General features: G+C 44.3%; 2 protein-coding genes across 5 annotated transcripts in view; one reads left to right on the plus strand and one right to left on the minus strand.

Annotated features, from left to right (window-relative positions):
• The window catches only part of LOC139761069 (uncharacterized), a 133,167-nt gene that overhangs the window by 90,321 nt on the left and 22,819 nt on the right, over positions 1 to 20,027 (plus strand). The gene's annotated exons all lie outside the window — the stretch shown is intronic.
• LOC139761220 (cytochrome b5 reductase 4) overlaps positions 1 to 20,027 on the minus strand; it is a 53,055-nt gene that overhangs the window by 24,689 nt on the left and 8,339 nt on the right. The window contains exon 3 of the mRNA XM_071685262.1: positions 221 to 479. Coding sequence (XP_071541363.1) covers positions 221 to 293 — 73 coding nt within the window. The 5' untranslated portion in view covers positions 294 to 479. The remainder of the gene's footprint in view (positions 1 to 220; positions 480 to 20,027) is intronic.

The following is a 20,027-nucleotide window of genomic DNA, read 5'->3' on the forward strand; positions in this document are numbered from 1 at the left end:
AAATGTGCAGAGAGAGAGAGAGAGAGAGAGTTGGGGCTGCGGAAGTTGAGTGGTTACGCAGATAACAAGGGCTGATACTATATAGCACACAGCAGACATTATGTAACACCGACAGCGGCATCAGCCATACTGGCAGACAACATAAAGACACCAGCGGAGAAAGTGGCAACAACAAGTGATAACAAATGCTGGCAGGTGACGGAGGAACGGGTAGGCTCACCTGCTGCTGAGTCTGGGATGGGCTTGACAGCCAACACGCTGGTCTGTCCCACGCAGCCCAACACCGTGCCCATGGTTGCATTCTTCACCACACAACACCACCTCTCGTCACTAGACTATGTGCCATACAATTAGAAAAATAACACCTTTTTCCAGTTCTTTTTTACCACATTTCAATTGCTGGAGATCACTGTGTGGTGTGTTCTCTAGTTCTGTCAAACATTTTCTTTCTCTTAATAGGTTTTCTGGCACTACGTATTCTGCTGAGCAAAACAAGGTGTTTAAAGTAACATGAATTTATATGAAGGAATAGTAGTCGTTTCTACTAACATCTAGCTTAAGATTTTGTTGACACTGCAATTGAAAAAGTCAGAAACCTAAAACACAACGATGATGAAGACATACACTGTCATACAATGGAAATGCCTTAGCATATCTTGGAAGGGAGTCCCTGTCATTTTAACATCGCCGTATTTCATAAACTATGATTTTATGCTCTTTGGGTGAATACAGAGACAAATGCCTTAGCATATCTTGGAAGGGAGTCCCTCAGTCATTTTAACATCGCCGTATTTCATAAACTATGATTTTATGCTCTTTGGGTGAATACAGAGACTTCCTTCATACCCTTATTAGTCCCCAGAGCTTAACTTCGTGATGTAATTTTTTATTTCTTCTAACTCTGGGCCTCTTTATGTCCTTCATAGTCCATTGCACTGGTTGCACATCAGGGCAAAAGGTCTACACAATAGAGCATCATCTCCTTGGCTCCTGAGTGTAATGCACATAGCATCTCATGCTGGCATTGCACTCAGTATTGTTCGACGTGATAGAGGGTCGGTCATCAGTGTTCTCAGAGGTTTGACACCCAAGGGGGAAGGGCGGTACTGGTTATTTACCTAATCTCATCAAGCATTATCCGTCACCACCATCTCAGCATTTACGTCTCTCTACGATGTTTTGTACTCCATGACTGAGAGACATCTTTGGGGTCCGGCCCATTTTTGACTCTGGCCTCTTCAATTCTTCCCTTCCCTTTAACATTCCCCCAAGCCTTCCCTCAATCTCCAATAATTTCTTCCCATTGAGGTATTCCACCTGTCCTTGTTTTAACCCATATTACCCTATGAACGTTGCCAAATTTTTGCTGTGTGCTGAGGCTATATAACAGTCAAACCACCTGTGCTTAAAACGTCTTTTCATTGAATTGGTAGCGAGCAAGGATTTTGTGAATTTAGCAAAAGCGTATTCAATTAAAGTACAGAAAATGTCTTGTGAATACAATCAAGCATATGAAACACGGAAACGTGTGGAATTTTAATTCAGTGCCATTATCATTTCCTATGGAGTGCACCGAATGATTCGATGCCATTTTTTAATATTTTTGTTATAACTACATCGGAGAAAATTGATAACGCGAGGCGAAAATCGAATGAAACTTTACCAAAGAAAGCCAGTTTCTTGAAAAACAGGAAATTTATATATATTCGGATGGATTCTCATATTCTCAGAATTCCAAATGTCTTCCAGGGAAAACAGTGTTTTCTAACATTAGTGAAAAGTCAGATGTTTCATCAAACAATTTCACAGTAATTATGTCAACATCTTTCACACATGTGAATCCTCTATTATTGGTTTTTCACATGATTTAGTAGTATCGTATGTGGGCAAAACACTCTATCCTGGGCTCTCTCTTTTGGTAGCTTATGCACCCTTCTTTTTAACGCGATCCCTGGGTAAATTCAGTACAAAGTAAACTTAAACCAAATACAGTCTCTTCAGGCCACCATCAGCCACTTACCAAACGCTCAACTCTCTTGCCTACCCCTTATCCCAAAATCATCTATTTTGACTCAAACTGAACACACATATATGCTGTCCATTACATCAAAATATTGCCTGGGATTCGTCTTTATATCTACATTAACAACTGCGGTGCGTGAAGGGATGATAACCGAGTCGAGAGTGGCGCGGTGGTGAGCTAATGTTTGAGCGAGTGTGAGAGGGTGGCAGAGCCCCCGCAGCTGTGACCACATCACCGCGCAGTCCAAACAGTCTCACAGTATCAGCCACATCCAAGCGGAAGTCGGGCTTTTAACATGGAAATTGCATTCGTTAACAGTTTCAGCCGTTGTCCTAAAGTCCCCGGAGTTACTCCGAACTAGACCAGTAGCGCCCTTGTTCGGATATTCGTTTATGCATTTCAAGTATACTGGCAGCATTACGATCGTGTAAACAACGCAGTCTTCACGTCCTTCATCAGACCTCATAGTCGTAACTAACACCAGTATTTCCCTTCTTTCCCAGCACTTTAAAACAGTAAAGACACAGCTGAAAACCATTTCACTGACACTCTATTGCTGGATGTCCCCCCACATAGTCTTGGGTGGGGATTCGGGTCAAACTAACCGTCACCCATTCACAGTTCGAGCGCATAGGTTCGAATCGTGGTTGCGACAGTCTGTCCAACAGTGAACCCAGCTGTTCATCCGCTCCTAAGGATTGGTCGATACGATAAGTACCTGGCTCAGGCAAGGGTATATACATACGTATAGCGTTAATGGGATAGCCTTGATTAGGGCCTCAGCTGTCCGTGCCGTCTCAGCTAACAAAAAAAGGATAAACCGCTTTTCATGAGTCGGTACTTCATTATAACCTCATCAAAATAAAGGACCCCTGTGGAGCGTATGAGTAAAACCATGGCTAAAAAAAAGATCTAAGTTTGATATCTATTGGTAAGTGTCCCCCCTCCATACCTCAACGATGTCGGTTGCCACCAACATACGATATCCTCACTTGGCTCGTTTTGTTCCCTTTTGAAAGTTAATACAGGAGGGAAAGATTTCTAACCCACAGCTCCCCGCTTCCCTTGGTCGCCATCTATGACTCGGGAGATATGTGGGTAGCAGTATTCATCCATCCAGTGATATTACACATATTGGTGTGTATGTGTGTAAGGAGTTTTTTCCCCACTTTGTTTACACGTGAGTACCTCATACTAAAAACTCTCTGCTTACCCATATCTTCCGCTTGATCAGTGAATCGTCAATTCTCCAAAGTCCCAAAATCTGTATTCAAAATATGGTGCTAAACTTTTCGGCGTGAGTTAGAAAACTGTCGAGAGAAGTTACGCTACGATGGCCATGTTTAGCAGCTCAGGTATTCTTTCCACTATCATCTAGCGTACAGAATTGTTTACATACATTTGAAAATAGTACGCATGATTTAATGTTTCTAATGAACCTTTCACTTATCCACAAATGTCAGACTGGGAAGAGAACATTGTAAAATTATGCCCGATTTTCAAACAACCTAGCCGTAAAAACTAATGCAGATGACGATTATGGACACGATATATATGGTTCCAGGATATCAAGGTTCTCTTTACGTTGTTCTGAAAGCTATATAAACGACAGTGAAGACACAGGCTTGGAAATACCCAAGTCTCGGATAATTTAGTTGCAGCCAGTGGCTGTAAAGGGCAAGACCACTAAACTACCTGTTGACGCTTGCAACAACGTTGTACGGTATGGGGGGAAAAACGAACTACCTTGCATGTACTTTCATAGACCAATCATTTTAATAGTTACGACCCTCGTATCTTGCGTCCCTTGATGCAGCCAGATCACGAAATTGCATCCATTAAGAAAGAGCTGGCTGACGTACAGTATTCTTCGTGACGTGAGAGATTAGTCATACTTTGAGGAGGGAAAGTAAAGACGTCTGACTTCAAAGAAACTATTTTTTTTTCCTTAAATTTATCGTCACCAAGAGGGCAAGAAGCGAGGGGCTTAAGGGTAAAGCAGTGGTACTACTAAATAAAGTCGACGCATCACTCGAGGGCGTTATTTGGGTTTTCTATCAGCCATGATCCATATACCCCTTCTTATATCAGTGTGTTCTTACAGTAAACGGTTAAAAAGCCTGATTTATTCTAAACTATCCCGGCAGTACAATAGGGGCCCTGGAATTCCTTGGTCTCTCAGAAAATGTAGTGAATCACCGGAGCGCTCCATCCCACCCGTCTCTCATCTTCATACCTTTTTTTCGGCCTTGCAGCTCATGGAATAAAGCCGTAGCGGATAAAAACAGGATGGCTAATGGAGAAGGCACGGGGGACCCGAAAGAAACTTTGTAACCCCCCCACATAAAATTCCTCTCTCGGGCTCTGTCCGTGAAGAGGCTTGGAAGGTCAGCGCGCCTCTCCACGGCTCCAGCACAACAAAACTAATTACGCGTTGTCGGACTGCTCCTGACGCAGGATACACCGTGAGGGAAAAGTTACTTTCGGCGAGGATATTGTATCACCGTCATTGGATGGAAAGGAGTACAGCTTCTTTAAGGAACTTCCCACTCCAAAGGAGTAGATGATTTCCATGTCAGTGATTGTAACGCAGCCTTGAAGCTGCAAGACTCATATATATATATATATATATATATATATATATATATATATATATATATATATATATATATATATATATATATATTCTTTTCTTTTCTTTCAAACTATTCGCCATTTCCCGCATCAGCAAGGTAGCGTTAAGAACAGAGGACTGGGCCTCTGAGGAAATATCCTCACCTGGCCTCCTTCTCTGTTCCTTCTTTTGGAAAATTAAAAGAAAAAAAAAACGAGGGGAGGATTTCCAGCCCCCCGCTCCCTCCCCTTTTAGTCGCCTTCTACGACACGCAGGGAATACGTGGGAAGTATTCTTCTCTCCCCTATCCCCAGGGATATATATATATATATATATATATATATATATATATATATATATATATATATATATCCCGGAGCGACACTGAAATGAAGTACGTTAAAAGATTTAATAACTTTGTCACTTTTCGCAACGAAAATAAAATATGCACACTTCAACCTTTCGGGGAGGGTACGCCGCAGCTGCTGTGAATTGACAACTGAAGCATTTTATCTCCCTTTGGAGCGAGGGCACGACAGACGAAGGCGCAGAAGGGAAAGAGACAGAGAGAGAGAGACAGAGCAACAAAGTAACAGAAGACCCACTGACCTGTAATGATGTTGCCTCCAAAAATAAATACTGGATCATAAGAGCCTTTCTCACCACCACCATTCCAGCCAACGTCGCTCTCTCATCATTAGAGTAATATAATACTGCCTGCGTTACTGTAACACCGGCAGCGTTACGTTAATACTGCCAGTGTTACTTTGATGATGATAACGTTATCTCATTGGCACCCACATCATCACCAGTATCTCGCTGGCTACACATTTTTCTCTCTCCTTGCGACACGATTGCTCCAAGATTGTCCAAAAGGGTCTCGCACGGGAGGAGACGAAGCCCTGGCCTTTGTCTGACGGACATAACAGGTTCGCGGATTTGCCATGATGTCAGAGGGAGGAGGTGGGATGAAGGGGAAAGCATAACTGTTAGTCCTTGAGACTGACTCGCTCGTTGCTTGGGGTTGTCTTGCCAAGCAATCACTTTAATTACTTACATGTGTTGCGTACCAGTAATCATCATGCTTATTAGAAAGTGGTGATATTAATCTCATGAGTACAATGTTACGAACACAGAGCGCGATTCTAGAGTAACACCTCTAAGGGTCAGGTTTAAAAGACCATTCCATCATATCACAGGTTCGTACCGTCGTGCTCAAATTAAGTGACAGTGTCCTCCAGAGGGAGTTGAACCCCACAGGGACCCAGGTGGTCTACAGCAGGAATAGAAATACATGAAGAGATATAATACAGTGATAAAAGAGTCGGTTTGCAATTCTGGTGACCCTTCGGCGAGACTTAACCACCGGAGTTGATCTAGTAGGTCAAAGCCGTGGCTGGTGAAAGCCCCCCTCCACCTCGTACCAGCCAAAGGTAACCATCTCCATGGCCAATCACGATCGTCCACGGGGAATATTCTCCCACACAAGAAGAAGAAAAACCATTTGCGCAAATCCAGGTAGCCGTAAGCCCGCGAGGTATTCTGGGCTAACGGATGGTCCTCAAAATGTCATATCTTAACCTCGGAGCAGAAATATCCCAGACGGAATGTCGTCAAGTGGAGAGGCACCGTTGACGACCTGTGTCTCGATAGAGGATACGAGCATTATGAAATGTCCGTCATGACAACAAGATCCAGCTGAGGGGATATAAGACAATTGGTAAAAGATATTCGAATGATTCTTAATATGGAAGACTGTCCATATTATAGATTCTAACCGCGGATAATTATCCACATTGCGAGATTGTAATAAGTAAAAACATTACATTCAGTGTAAAGTTCTTCTCAAGGGTTAGGTCCCCTAAGTAACATCCCTCACACGGCAGTTCCTTCAAACACACACACCACTTTTTTTCACCTGCGTGGAACGGTAAAGCTTCAAGCCTCCCTCCTACCCCTAACCTGGGTCATCATCTGTAGGTAAATGGAATATTACGACCGGAGAACATACCGCTGGGAAATTATCCCTGGCAGAATGGTTCAATTGATGTTCTTCCACCCCAAACCTCATTAAGACGTAGAGCAACGTGAACCTTAGGACATTAATTAACACGTAAGGGTTCACCTCATTAGTGGAGCCTCTCCCATCACCCTCACTAGCACCGGGAGACCAGACACCAACGGTCGCCACGAGAACGACGCGGCGGCCTGGTTAGCAAATACGGGGGACGCCCGCCAAGCCTAGCCCAACCTTACCGAATCTTAATAACGCATTGGGCCGGCGCTACCACCACAGGATGTGGGAACACCGACCCTGTGCTATTTATTACCTCAGCGAAAGTTTCACTAGCGCTTTAAATAAGCGTTCAACGTTCTTGACTCCTGGAAGCCGTAGTGTACTTTACAGGAACGCATCGTAGTCGCACGTACATCACCAAACGTTACTCTTCGTTTCAGTATGGAACAGTGACTCGCAAAGCTCGGGGAAAAGATGTTTCCCCCACGTGATCTCTTCCCCGGAATCTATTATTCACATTGCTGAGCGAGTCTGGACTCCAGTCCGCTAGGCTATAGCTATCCTTCCGTTGTCTCTCGCCTTATGTACTGACTTCAGCTTATCGGTAATCGTTATTTTGTGCGACGTGATCTCGTTGCTATGACTGTCGCTGTTACGATCTTTCTTTCTGTTATTATACTGCGGCTTTGGCTTCTAATGTTACCCTAGCGGTTCGTGCTGTTACAGCAGTAGCAGCTACTGCTACTTCTGCAGCTGTTGTAGCTATGATCTGTCCTTGGGCTGTTATATCCGCGGGCTTATGCTTTGCCTTTGCTGTTACCTTAGGTACAACCGCTAACGCTGCTGCTGCACCAAGGGCATCGGCGTACCGTTGATGTCACCCAAGGGCACAACTACAGCACCCATATCGATCTTGCTCGTATCATTATCCTCTTCCTCAGTTTCCTTCTTCCTAACATCGATCTAATCCTCGTCCTCCTCCCATTCCTTACTCCTTCAAACTTCCTTTACTGCTTCACCTTCTCCCAGCCGTCTCCATCCTACCATCTCCATATTTTCTGTCATGCTCGAACTCTTTATCTTCGTTACTTTGTATCTTGTATTTTCTCTCCTCCCTTCATCCTATTCCTCTTTAGCCTCCAGACGTCTTCGCCTTGGGATTAAGGGCTCCAAGACGCACCTACGTCTCGAGTATTACAGGTCTTCGATATTACCTCGGGGTTCTAAGATGTAGGGCGGGAGGTGTCCTGTGTCAGGCCACTTCCATTGGACGCCCTAGCGCTCCCCTGGCGCGCGTGCGAGCCCGCTGACCACACCCGTCCCAGCAACATCATTCTTGAGGAAGGAGCGCGTGAAATAGAGAGAAAGAGGGACAGCTGTTCTTGCCCGTAGAGGACACGGCTGTCTTTGCTGTGGGTAAGAGGGGAAGACTGCTGTTCTATCTTCTGGTTGGAGGAAGACATTGGGTCAGTGTGGCGTGTGTTATCTGTTGTGTCGGCTGTTTCCTGAAAGACACACACGCTGTACAGTATCAGTTGAAGAAATTATGTTGAAGTATCTATAAAATTCAACCCTCATGGGATGGCCTAATTGCCTCGTTAATCCGGACAGACGTTTTCCTCTGATTGTTAGAATCCCTTTTTCTCACCCGATCTCGACAGATGCAAAGCATCGAAGTCTGTGTAACAAACTGAGATACAAGTATATCGAAGAAGATGGGCAGACACCAACACTTTCCCATACCTACAAGCCTTCCCATGACGCCGATACGAACGCTTACCTTAACGTACTTCCTTTACCTGCGTGACCCAAATATACACCATCTCATTTCCATAGTCAACGCGGCCTCCGACGTCAGGGCTCTGCCACTACGTCCATGAAGACTACGACGCCAAGACGCGCGACGGAAGGCGTGCATTGTTATCATTTTCCCTGACATTATCTCTTCATTACTACAACTTGTTTTCCACTTATATATTTTTTTCTATTTCGAGATGATGTCTTATCATTTAAAAATCCATTTCTTGTTTACGTTACACTGAGCGGACTACATCACGAATCCCTTTTACCACGATGATACGACCCTTGAGCGAAAAGGGGACGACACAATCCTTTGAGTACGATCGTATGACCCTAGAGCACGACGTTGCGACCTTCGGGACGATAACATTTACGTTCAGGGGTCGTAGCGGCGTAGGCTAGTAGGTGGCAACGTTGTGCTGAAGATGCTCGATATTCCATAACGTGGCATCTGTCTTTGGTCCATCCCACTACCATAGCTTTAAAGTTCTGTTCTCCGCTTTAGTCGGAGGCGCGTTTATTTTTTTTATTTTTCCTCCTCCCAACTTGTCTTTGCCCACGACATTTTTGTGCTCACTTCCACACAGTTCACGACGACAGAAAACTTTTTTTTTTCCCCTCACACTAACTTTATATGAATTATTGTATACGTCCACCATCACCAGCCTCACATCCACCGTACATCGTCTCACCGGACCGTAACATCTGACTATCACCAAACCCTCCCAGACCAGAGACCCATTCCCCCACAACAAGCCAGCCTCCCACACACAATACACCCACGGCTCTTCAAGTCGCTGTCACTTAGATGTCCCAGCGGAAAGGTCGAGAGGTGAAGCAAGATGGTTTAGGGAAAACGGTGAGTGTGTTTGTTGTTCCCCCGCGACATGAACGTGTTTTAAATTGAAAATTCGGATGAAAAGGGAACAGTTGTATCACCTGTTAGGTACAGCAATGGCTGCCCAGCTTACCCCCCCTGTTTCTCCTCCCTTTTAAATGACTATGATGGGAATACCTTTAACCCATTTCCCTTCCGTAACAGCCCTCTGCCACCCACAAAAAAACTTTCCCATCACCACAACAGGTCGTCACAGTCGTCAAAAATAATAACCGAGTTTCGCCAGGTTGTGAAATACTAGGTATCATTCTGCCATCTCTCTCTCTATTTTTCTGTGACAATCTTATCAGTATATTATTTTCCAAAAGTCAGTTCCATTCCTTTCATGACAAAAAATACAGACCCTGTTAACATAATTAACTTTAATCATTTATGAAACTGGAGAAGAAAAACATGATTTACGCTCATGAGCCAAAGTGCTATTGGGACAATCATACGAGTTGGTCTTTCTTTTTTTCATTTCACGTTGTTATTAACATGCTTTTTTTGTTTTTACATTAAACAAAGGAACACACTGTTAGAAGCCTTTTGAACATATATCATAGGTTCTACATTTCCGTATGATCTCGTCCTTATACATGCAATTACACAACACACACACACTCACACTTTCATGGATTCCGTATTAACAAATCTTTTTGCTTCGAAACATACAATCATACACAAAACACAAACGCCGACTGGTCTGACTTATTTAAAGATGATTTCGTCAGTAAACGTATCGCCTATAACAGCCACAAACGCTTGTTCTGCTAAGTACTTAACTACGGAATTCGTCCATGAAGACAAACGTTTTCGATCGTGCGTGGACAAGCGACCGAACACACAAACATGGTTGCATGTGGCGCTCCATCTCGACGGATGCAACATCCGCCGGATATATTTTCACGGCGCGTCGCATTAAACCGTTTCACGCGAGTGCGATTTGACAAAGCGACTAAAAACGCGTGACGTGGACATCGAGCACAGATCCATATATACAAGTCCATATGGATACACACGGAAGCGGTTAGCGTTACTGACCGTCACTCAAGCACGGGCCGCTTGGAGTCAACCCACACAGGCTTGAATCCTGGCTGCGGTCCAGCCGGTCCACAGTCCACCTAGCCGTTCATCCTCTCCTAAGGGGCAGATCGATTGGCATAGGCTAGTGTGTGTGTGTGTGTGTGTGTGTGTGTGTGTGTGTGTGTGTGCATACATAGGCGTAGAGACATGGTATAGATATAGTAATCACGTTCCGTTGCATTTTTGACGCATTTGTTTCGCGTTACAATCAATCCTGGTGAAAATTTGCTCCAAACTCCATGTTATTTACGGAGGCTCCGCAGTAAAGCTGGGTTCGAGTAGCCTCCTGCAACATGACGGCTTGTTCGCCGCCTAAGTTCCCAGGGGAGTAGAAAGCTAGCGAAACCATTGAGCAACCCAGGTGTTCATCTTCCCCTCGGGGGCTGGTCGATAAATGGGTACCTGGCTAAGGCTAGGGGTGTAGGAGTATAGACATGGTAGACATGGTCTATATACACGAAGTTGAGAGACTGAGCAACGCATGTATAAAACTCCCCGTGATACACATAATCACCCACACACACACACACACCCACCTAAGCCTGGTGTGCGTGTGTGTGTGTGTGTGTGTGTAAAAATTCCCCAGGCCTGACCCCTGCTTTGCGTTCCATATATAGAAAACGTTATGAAAGTCAGAGGGAATAACTTTCTCTCTCGAGAGAGAGAGGAGGGTTTTAGGTTCAGCTAATCCCACGGACCCCTGAGCGAGCGGCAGTCATGGAATTACTACTTTTTCCCGAAGGCTTTTTTATCCCACTGAATATTCACTTATTTACGTCACCTCCAGACAACACTCCGGGTACCTTGGAATTTTACTATCCTGAAGGCTGTTTTCCAGGAAACTCAACCCGTAAAAGCTTTGTTTGTCTTGACCACAATTTCCCTCAAGTGGGACTATGACGACACTCAGGTCCCTCTCACACAAGAGAGTCCTGAACTTATATCCTGTTAAATGGTATTCATATCGAAGCGTTCTTTCACTGTGAACTATTCTCGTTTTATTTATCCGAGTTGAATTTCTTCATCCATATGTCAAATCAATTTTGGTTTTAGGTTAAAGTGTGTGCATGTATGACATTTGGTGTGTTCAGGGGAGCGAGTTGCCCCGTCACTTAACCTAGTATATATGTAACGTGTCTTCACTCCTGTGTGTGTACACACACACACAAGCTGACACCAAGTATCCAATTATCGACTAAACCCAAAGGGAGAATGAACACGGGTTGGGTGTTGGGGGCAGACTGCCGAATCCCAATATTCGAACCCATGCTGGCCTAACCCCAGGCGGACAAATCAGCAACACAAACCACGGCATCTCAGAGGTCCGTGTGTGTGTGTGTGTGTGTGTGTGTGTGTGTGTGTGTGTGTGTTTAATATGCTATCTGGGTTATTATCGACCAGTAGCGGACGGAGTCTGTGCTAATCCTGAGTGTGCCGGATGACGTACGCGTCTGGATATACCTCCGCTGGGCCTAGCTCACCCAGCAAAGACCATCAGACAGAAATAAGGGACAGGCTAATAATGGTGCATATATATATATATATATATATATATATATATATATATATATATATATATATATATATATATATATATATATATACCCCCTCCCCTAATTACCATTCAGCTAAGCTTCCATATCCCGACAACACCATAGCAAGCTACGCCAACACATGCCACCACCTTTGGCATGACAATTTACATATCTTCATCTCGATAAATACTATAAAAATCACAGCTATTCTGGGTTATTTATATACTCGTGCAAGCAAGCATTTACTAACACTTAAGTGTAATGGAGGTATAAAGATAAAATTCCCTTGCGGAGTTCCTTCTCCATCATTTGCATCGTTGACACCAATTTTCCCCCTCTCTCGAAGGATTATGCATCACAAACAAGAAGTGCGCTCATTGGCTTAAATTCAATGACAGCCATATTTGTTTTGATGTTTACTGTGAACTGTTTGTAAGAAGCGCGCTCATTGGCTAAAGTAGACAGCCATATTTGTTTTGGTTACTGTGAACTGCATGTTAGAAACGCGCTCATTGGCCAACAGGCATTGTCAGCCATATTTGTTTATGTTTCTACCGTGAACTGTTTGTAAGAAGCGCATTCATTGGCTCCCATACAATGACGGCCATGTTTGTTTTGATGATTACCGTGAACTGTTTGTAAGAAGCGCGCTTATTGGCTAAAATACAATGACGGCCATGTTTGTCCAGATGTCTACCGTGAACTGTTTTGTAAGATGCGCGCTCATTGGCTCACATGTAACTACGTATATTTTAGTAGTTACCGTGATATATTTGTTAGAAATTAGTTCATTGCCAAACAAGGAAGGCTTCCACCAACCACTCAGCCTGTCTACACACTTCACGTACTCCATTCCACCGTCCACTCTACACAAGCGTTCACAAGTGTGTAAACACAATGTTTATCCTCCTCCTGTATTCACACTCGACACCTCTCGTAGAATTTGATGAACTTCCAGTACGATACTCAGTACGCCTTGGAAACCATTCTCAGGATTTGGTGACGTCTCAATACGAAACTCGATCCCTTGACCTTCCATTGTCACCCATTCAGTCGGTCTGCGACACCAGGTCACATCTTATATCAACAGGTCACCCATGTGGAATTCCATGGGTTGGGTCTATTGTCCGACTTACACCAGAAGGGGTTGGTTAAGACGGAGCGTTAGAAATGGCGTTCCTCATAATTATCTGGTGTAGTCACAGACTACTATTACCAGTTCGATGTAATTTCAAACCGTTTTGATAGTCATGCCATCATGACGATCATTTATCCGAATTCGATGTGGACTTCAGGTGGGGTATTGATTACGTAGGCACGTCTGGCTTTTGAAGTTCCTTGAAGGAGGAGTCTATTGGACCTGCGACTCTATACTCTATGAAGCCTCTGAATGAGTCTGATAGACCAGCTACGCTCTGAAGTCCCTTGAAGGAACTGTGGATGTCATCCCATCCGGATCGAGATACAAGCCTCGTAGTGTTCGCTACAGAAGCTCGGAGGAACGCCACGCTTAACGCTTACCTTGAACTGCCCACTGGAGCCCTCACACTCGCTCACACTACAATGCATCTTCTGTTTCCTTACTCCTAAGCATGTAGAACGCAGTTCTTTCTAACAAAATGGAGTTTTAAGTAGTATATATATATATATATATATATATATATATATATATATATATATATATATATATATATATATATATATTTTTTTTTTTCAAACTATTCGCCATTTCCCGCGTTAGCGAGGTAGCGTTAAGAACAGAGGACTGGGCCTTTTTCGGAATATCCTCACCTGGCCCCCTCTGTTCCTTCTTTTGGAAAATTAAAAAAAAACACGATGAGTTCCCAAGTGCACATTCGTGTAATAATCACATCATCAGGGGAGACAAGAGAGAAATATAAGTCAGTTGATATACATCGAAGGACGAAGTTAGGACGCCATTTGGTAAACATGTGATTTTCTAAAACTCAGGAATATCTTGATCACGCGCAAAATTGTGATCCCTCCAATATATATATATATATATATATATATATATATATATATATATATATATATATATATATATATATATATATATTGTTCGCTGATGATACAGCGCTGGTGGCTGATTCATGTGAGAAACTGCAGAAGCTGGTGACTGAGTTTGGTAAAGTGTGTGGAAGAAGAAAGTTAAGAGTAAATGTGAATAAGAGCAAGGTTATTAGGTACAGTAGGGTTGAGGGTCAAGTCAATTGGGAGGTGAGTTTGAATGGAGAAAAACTGGAGGAAGTGAAGTGTTTTAGATATCTGAGAGTGGATCTGGCGGCGGATGGAACCATGGAAGCGGAAGTGGATCATAGGGTGGGGGAGGGGGCGAAAATTCTGGGGGCCTTGAAGAATGTGTGGAAGTCGAGAACATTATCTCGGAAAGCAAAAATGGGTATGTTTGAAGGAATAGTGGTTCCAACAATGTTGTATGGTTGCGAGGCGTGGGCTATGGATAGAGTTGTGCGCAGGAGGATGGATGTGCTGGAAATGAGATGTTTGAGGACAATGTGTGGTGTGAGGTGGTTTGATCGAGTGAGTAACGTAAGGGTAAGAGAGATGTGTGGAAATAAAAAGAGCGTGGTTGAGAGAGCAGAAGAGGGTGTTTTGAAGTGGTTTGGGCACATGGAGAGGATGAGTGAGGAAAGATTGACCAAGAGGATATATGTGTCGGAGGTGGAGGGAGCAAGGAGAAGAGGGAGACCAAATTGGAGGTGGAAAGATGGAGTGAAAAAGATTTTGTGTGATCGGGGCCTGAACATGCAGGAGGGTGAAAGGAGGGCAAGGAATAGAGTGAATTGGAGCGATGTGGTATACCGGGATTGACGTGCTGTCAGTGGATTGAATCAAGGCATGTGAAGCGTCTGGGGTAAACCATGGAAAGCTGTGTAGGTATGTATATTTGCGTGTGTGGACGTATGTATATACATGTGTATGGGGGGGGGGGGGGTTGGGCCATTTCTTTCGTCTGTTTCCTTGCGCTACCTCGCAAACGCGGGAGACAGCGACAAAGTATAAAAAAAAAAAAAATATATATATATATATATATTATTTGACAACGTTATGCCCTGATACAGTTTCGCTAATCTTCAAGAGGACTGTTTAATGGCTGAGTGAGAATGGGGCAAAGTTGGATGATATGACACAGGGGACTGCATGAGAGCGCGGGTCAGCCAAGTATATGCCGGCATTGTAGAAGGGGAGGAAGAGGCGCCGCATCAGCGAGGATGGCGGCTTGAGGCACTCAAGAGGGGCGTTCAGCAACCACATTTTCCGGCGCCAGGGACAAGCCTGGCCGACGGCCCCGAGGGATCCACTGGCAAGGGGCATTTTACTCCACCACCCCAACAAGCTAAGCCTTGTGTGGTCACCTATAGACGTACTCCAGAGCTGCCTGTTTGCAACCACACACCGTGCACACACACACACACACACACACACACACACACACACACACACACATGACCTTCGAGCAACCAACATACTAGCATATAAATGACATCTATACCTCCTCCTGCCTAAAATGTGACACAGGGAAAATAGAACAACGGTTCTGTTCGGTTTTCTTGGCAAAAGATGTGCATATTCAGCAATTGTTTCTGAAGGCTTCCCAACATATCACTCTTTTTATTTTTTGTATACGGCAGCAAAAACGAATGAGCGAGTGAGAGAGAGGTGGCAAGAGGAGGTGGAAGAGTAAGGAGGAATGAGGAGGTAATGAGAGAGGCTTGGCGAGACTTCTCTTCCAACAACTCGTGACTTTTGTATGTCATTAGCTAAGTAAGGAGAGATTACCCTTCCGCCTTACCTTACACCTTCCTCATCACCCACCCCAAGATTTCCGAAGTCGAAGGCCCCAGTCAAGGGCAGACGTGCCCATCGTGGCCACATAACAGCCATAATGTAAAAAGAAGTTACGATATAGAATCTAAAAATTTCTTACAATGGTGGAAAACCTATTTCTGAAAATTGCCCAGGTCGTACTTGTTACTAGGGGTAATTTTTTTTTCTTCCAAAGCTTAGCGATGAAGGGAAAGAAACAGATATCACAACGGCCCACCAAACTGGTGTTGCCAATCCCGCCACGTAACACACAGGTGACACAGTGGCCCGCTGGGTATTATGTGGTCTAGTTGATGGTGGAGGCACGCAAACAGCCAGTTCTCTAGAGCAGAAACAACAGTAATATCTTCTTAAACGGGAGAGAGAGAGAGGGAACCAACACCGTGGCGTTGCGCACGCGCAAGTTTTGAGCCTTGACTAGAACTGATAATTGGGGTTGTTTTAAACTCAACCCCATCAATGTATGTAGAGCTGGAACCTCCATTTGGGTCAGGTCAGCGCTCCATACATGAACTCGATCCTTTGTATCACAAAAAGCCACTTGGACGAGAAGAGTTCTTGACATTTGAAGATAACTTCCAGTCGCTACTGACGTCTGAACTGACTGAATTCCTTGAAGAAGTAAGGTGACTGCTCACCAAAATGTATTGATTTGCCGATAGGGAAGACAGAACCAAACCCAACAGATAGCGTCACCGAAACTTAAAATGTCATGGCCAACGCAGTTTGAAATACAAATATGCACCGACCCCGACATTTCATATTTCGTACTCCAGGACATGTTTCCAGCCTGCAGCACCGAGGCTGCGCTACAATCAGAAGCAGGGGAAACGATCGACTCTCTCGCAGGAAGATACCCCAAAGGTGTGCTCCCTTTCTGTTCTCTCTCTCTCTCTCTCTCTCTCTCTCTCTCTCTCTCTCTCTCTCTCTCTCTCTCTCTCTCTCTCTCGTCAAATGGCGATGGTACTGCCTCGCCCAAAGTAATATTTTCTCCCTTGCGCTTGTCACAAACAGGGTAAGTCCAGTAGAATATATAGAGAAGGGGGCCAAGTGAGAATATTCCCTGAAAGGCTCAGTCCTCTGTTCTTAACGCTACCTCGTTAACGCGGGAAATGGCATCTCCCTTTTCACCGTAATGCTGTCCGTGGGTCAGGGAGGGGAAGGAGGGAGGGAGATCAAATCCAGGGCGAAAGGCGGAGGGTGAGGAGGTAAATGGCATCAGCAGGGAGGGAGATAAGGCCTCAAGCGACAGAGTGACTCGTCCCTCCCCCCATGTTTCTCATCCTTGCCAACCGCTTCCAGCGTGTCCCTCGCCTCACTCTACCCCCACCAGTTTAACAGTCGGTCGGTTCCTAGCGTGTGTTGTGTCCCGCGTGAGCCATGGTGGGCAGGAGGACACGGGTGGTAGCAGTGGCGACAGTAATAAGGACTTTTTTAAAATGGTCCCAGGATGCGACCAGCGTTGTGTACGAAAGGTGCAGATGATGCCTTGGTTGGGGTTCGTTCGCAGGTCCGGCTGTGGGAGCGAGGGAATATGTCTGTGTGTGTGTGTGTGTGTGTGTGTGTGTGTGTGTGTGTGTGTGTGTGTACTTAGAATGTCAGTAGATTCAGTGTTACGTGAAACAAGTAAAAGTAACAGCATCGTTAGCCGTGGTTGGGGATGAGGAGAGAGAGAGAGAGAGAGAGAGAGAGAGAGAGAGAGAGAGAGAGAGAGAGAGAGAGAGAGACGACAGCCACTGAAGTGCTGGTTCACTGCCCAGAGAGAGAGATAGAGAGAGAGAGAGAGAGAGAGAGAGAGAGAGAGAGAGAGAGAGAGAGAGAGAGAGAGAGAGAGAGGTGGGGGGGGGGGGCGGTATCAAGATACTTGAGTGAGTGACGTCGATAAGAGATCCACTTCACTGCGATTCTTCTCGAGTGGACACACCTTCCCAGGAATACCCCACTAACCATCCACCCACCCTATCCCCCTCCCCACACACACACACACACACACACACACACACACACACACACAAGATGCCGTATCATCTATAATCGTGATATATCCCCTTCAGTCAAACTTTTAATCCTTACGGAGCTCCCGCAGCTCTCAGGAAGCAGTCCACGTCCGCATATATATATATATATATATATATATATATATATATATATATATATATATATATATATATTCTTGCGTTCAGTAATCACATTGATTCATTTTTTTATCCACGGGTAAATGAAACACGGTAAGTTCCTATGTGCACTTTCGTGTAATGATCACATCATCAGGGGAGATACAATATATATATATATATATATATATATATATATATATATATATATATATATATATATATATATATATATATATATATATCCTTTTCCTCGCTGGGTACGGCCTGAATCAGCACTATTGCAAATGTCAACAACTGAGCCAAGTTAAAGGGGTAAGTCAGGTCAAGCCGGGAAGTGGGTTGGCTGGGTTGTTTAAAGGGTTGAACCGTATTATACTGTGAAGCCATATGCTCATCAAGGTTTCTCAAAAACATCTGAAAGGAAAGGGTGATATATATATATATATATATATATATATATATATATATATATATATATATATATATATATATATATATATATATTTTTATACTATTCGCCATTTCCCGCATTAGCGAGGTAGCGTTAAGAACAGAGGACTGGGCCTTTGAGGGAATATCCTCATATGGCCCCCTTCTTTGTTCCTTCTTTTGGAAAATTAAAAAAAAAAAAAAGGAGAGGTGGTAATAAAACTGAGAAGTGTGTGGAGACAAGAGACAGAGAGAGAGAGAGAGAGAGAGAGAGAGAGAGAGAGAGAGAGAGAGAGAGACTTAGAGAGAGAGAGAGAGAGAGAGAGAGAGAGAGAGAGAGAGAGAGAGAGAGAGAGAGAGAGAGAGACTTAGAGAGAGAGAGAGAGAGAGAGAGAGAGAGAGAGAGAGAGAGAGAGAGAGAGAGAGAGACTTAGAGAGAGAGAGAGAGAGAGAGAGAGAGAGAGAGAGAGAGACAGAGAGAGAGAGAGAGAGACAGAGAGAGAGAGAGAGATGGACTCAGCGTTATGTATAATGCATTATTGGTTGTGACCTTCCGGGGTGCCCGCCCACCGCCCTGGAGCCGCCCACCGACCTGGTCCCGCCCACCACCCTGGTGCCGCCCACCTCCCTAGGGCCGCCCACCACCCTGGTGCCGCCCACCTCCCTAGGGCCGCCCATCACCATGGTGTCGCCTACAATAATAATGATAATAATAATAATAATAATGATAATAATAATAATAATAATCCTTGTCATAAGGCACATTTAACCGTGACTTGTATATAAACAAAGGCGATATGACGTCACTTTCATGATGAAATTTTACGTTATTTGTAGTTTCATTAAAATCACATTTTTGTCTTTACCGGAAGATTCATCGTACAATCACCTGCAATATATATATATATATATATATATATATATATATATATATATATATATATATATATATATATATATATATATATATATCCCTGGGGATAGGGGAGAAAGAATACTTCCCACGTGTTCCCTGCGTGTCGTAGAAGGCGACTAAAAGGGGAGGGAGCGGGGGGCTGGAAATCCTCCCCTCTCCGTTTTTCTTTTTTTTTTTTTTCTTCCAAAAGAAGGAACAGAGAAGGGGGTCAGGTGAGGATATTCCCTCAAAGGCCCAGTCCTCTGTTCTTAACGCTACCTCGGTAACGCGGGAAATGGCGAATAGTTTGAAAATATATATATTACGTGAATATCATGCCTTCCTTTTAAAGGCTTTCTTAATGGCACAAGGTCATAAGCAACACCGTATATAATGCCATTATAACACGGATCACTGATAGAGACACCACCCCTCTGTGATCGCTTGATTGCGGTATATATAATTTACGTGTCGTTTATACTTCCATTATGCTTGGAACCAAGTATATATACTTGTATTTTTAGGGGGGGGGGGAACAAAGTGGAGATTCGAACCCTGGTAGCAATGATTATCTCCACTGGCCCGGAGGCCAATGAAGCCAGTCAGTCAGCCGACCTTAACTTAAGGCGAGGTATATCATGAGCCAATCCACGCCCGCCGGTAATCTATATATATGGCTCACTCTTAATACCACATCGCCCGTGCTGTGGTGTTGGGGGAAACCTGGCGTGGCCTGAGTATTAGCGTATATGAGAGAGAGAGAG

Source organism: Panulirus ornatus, chromosome 39 (assembly GCF_036320965.1).
Source record: "Panulirus ornatus isolate Po-2019 chromosome 39, ASM3632096v1, whole genome shotgun sequence".
Classification (NCBI taxonomy): domain Eukaryota; kingdom Metazoa; phylum Arthropoda; class Malacostraca; order Decapoda; family Palinuridae; genus Panulirus; species Panulirus ornatus.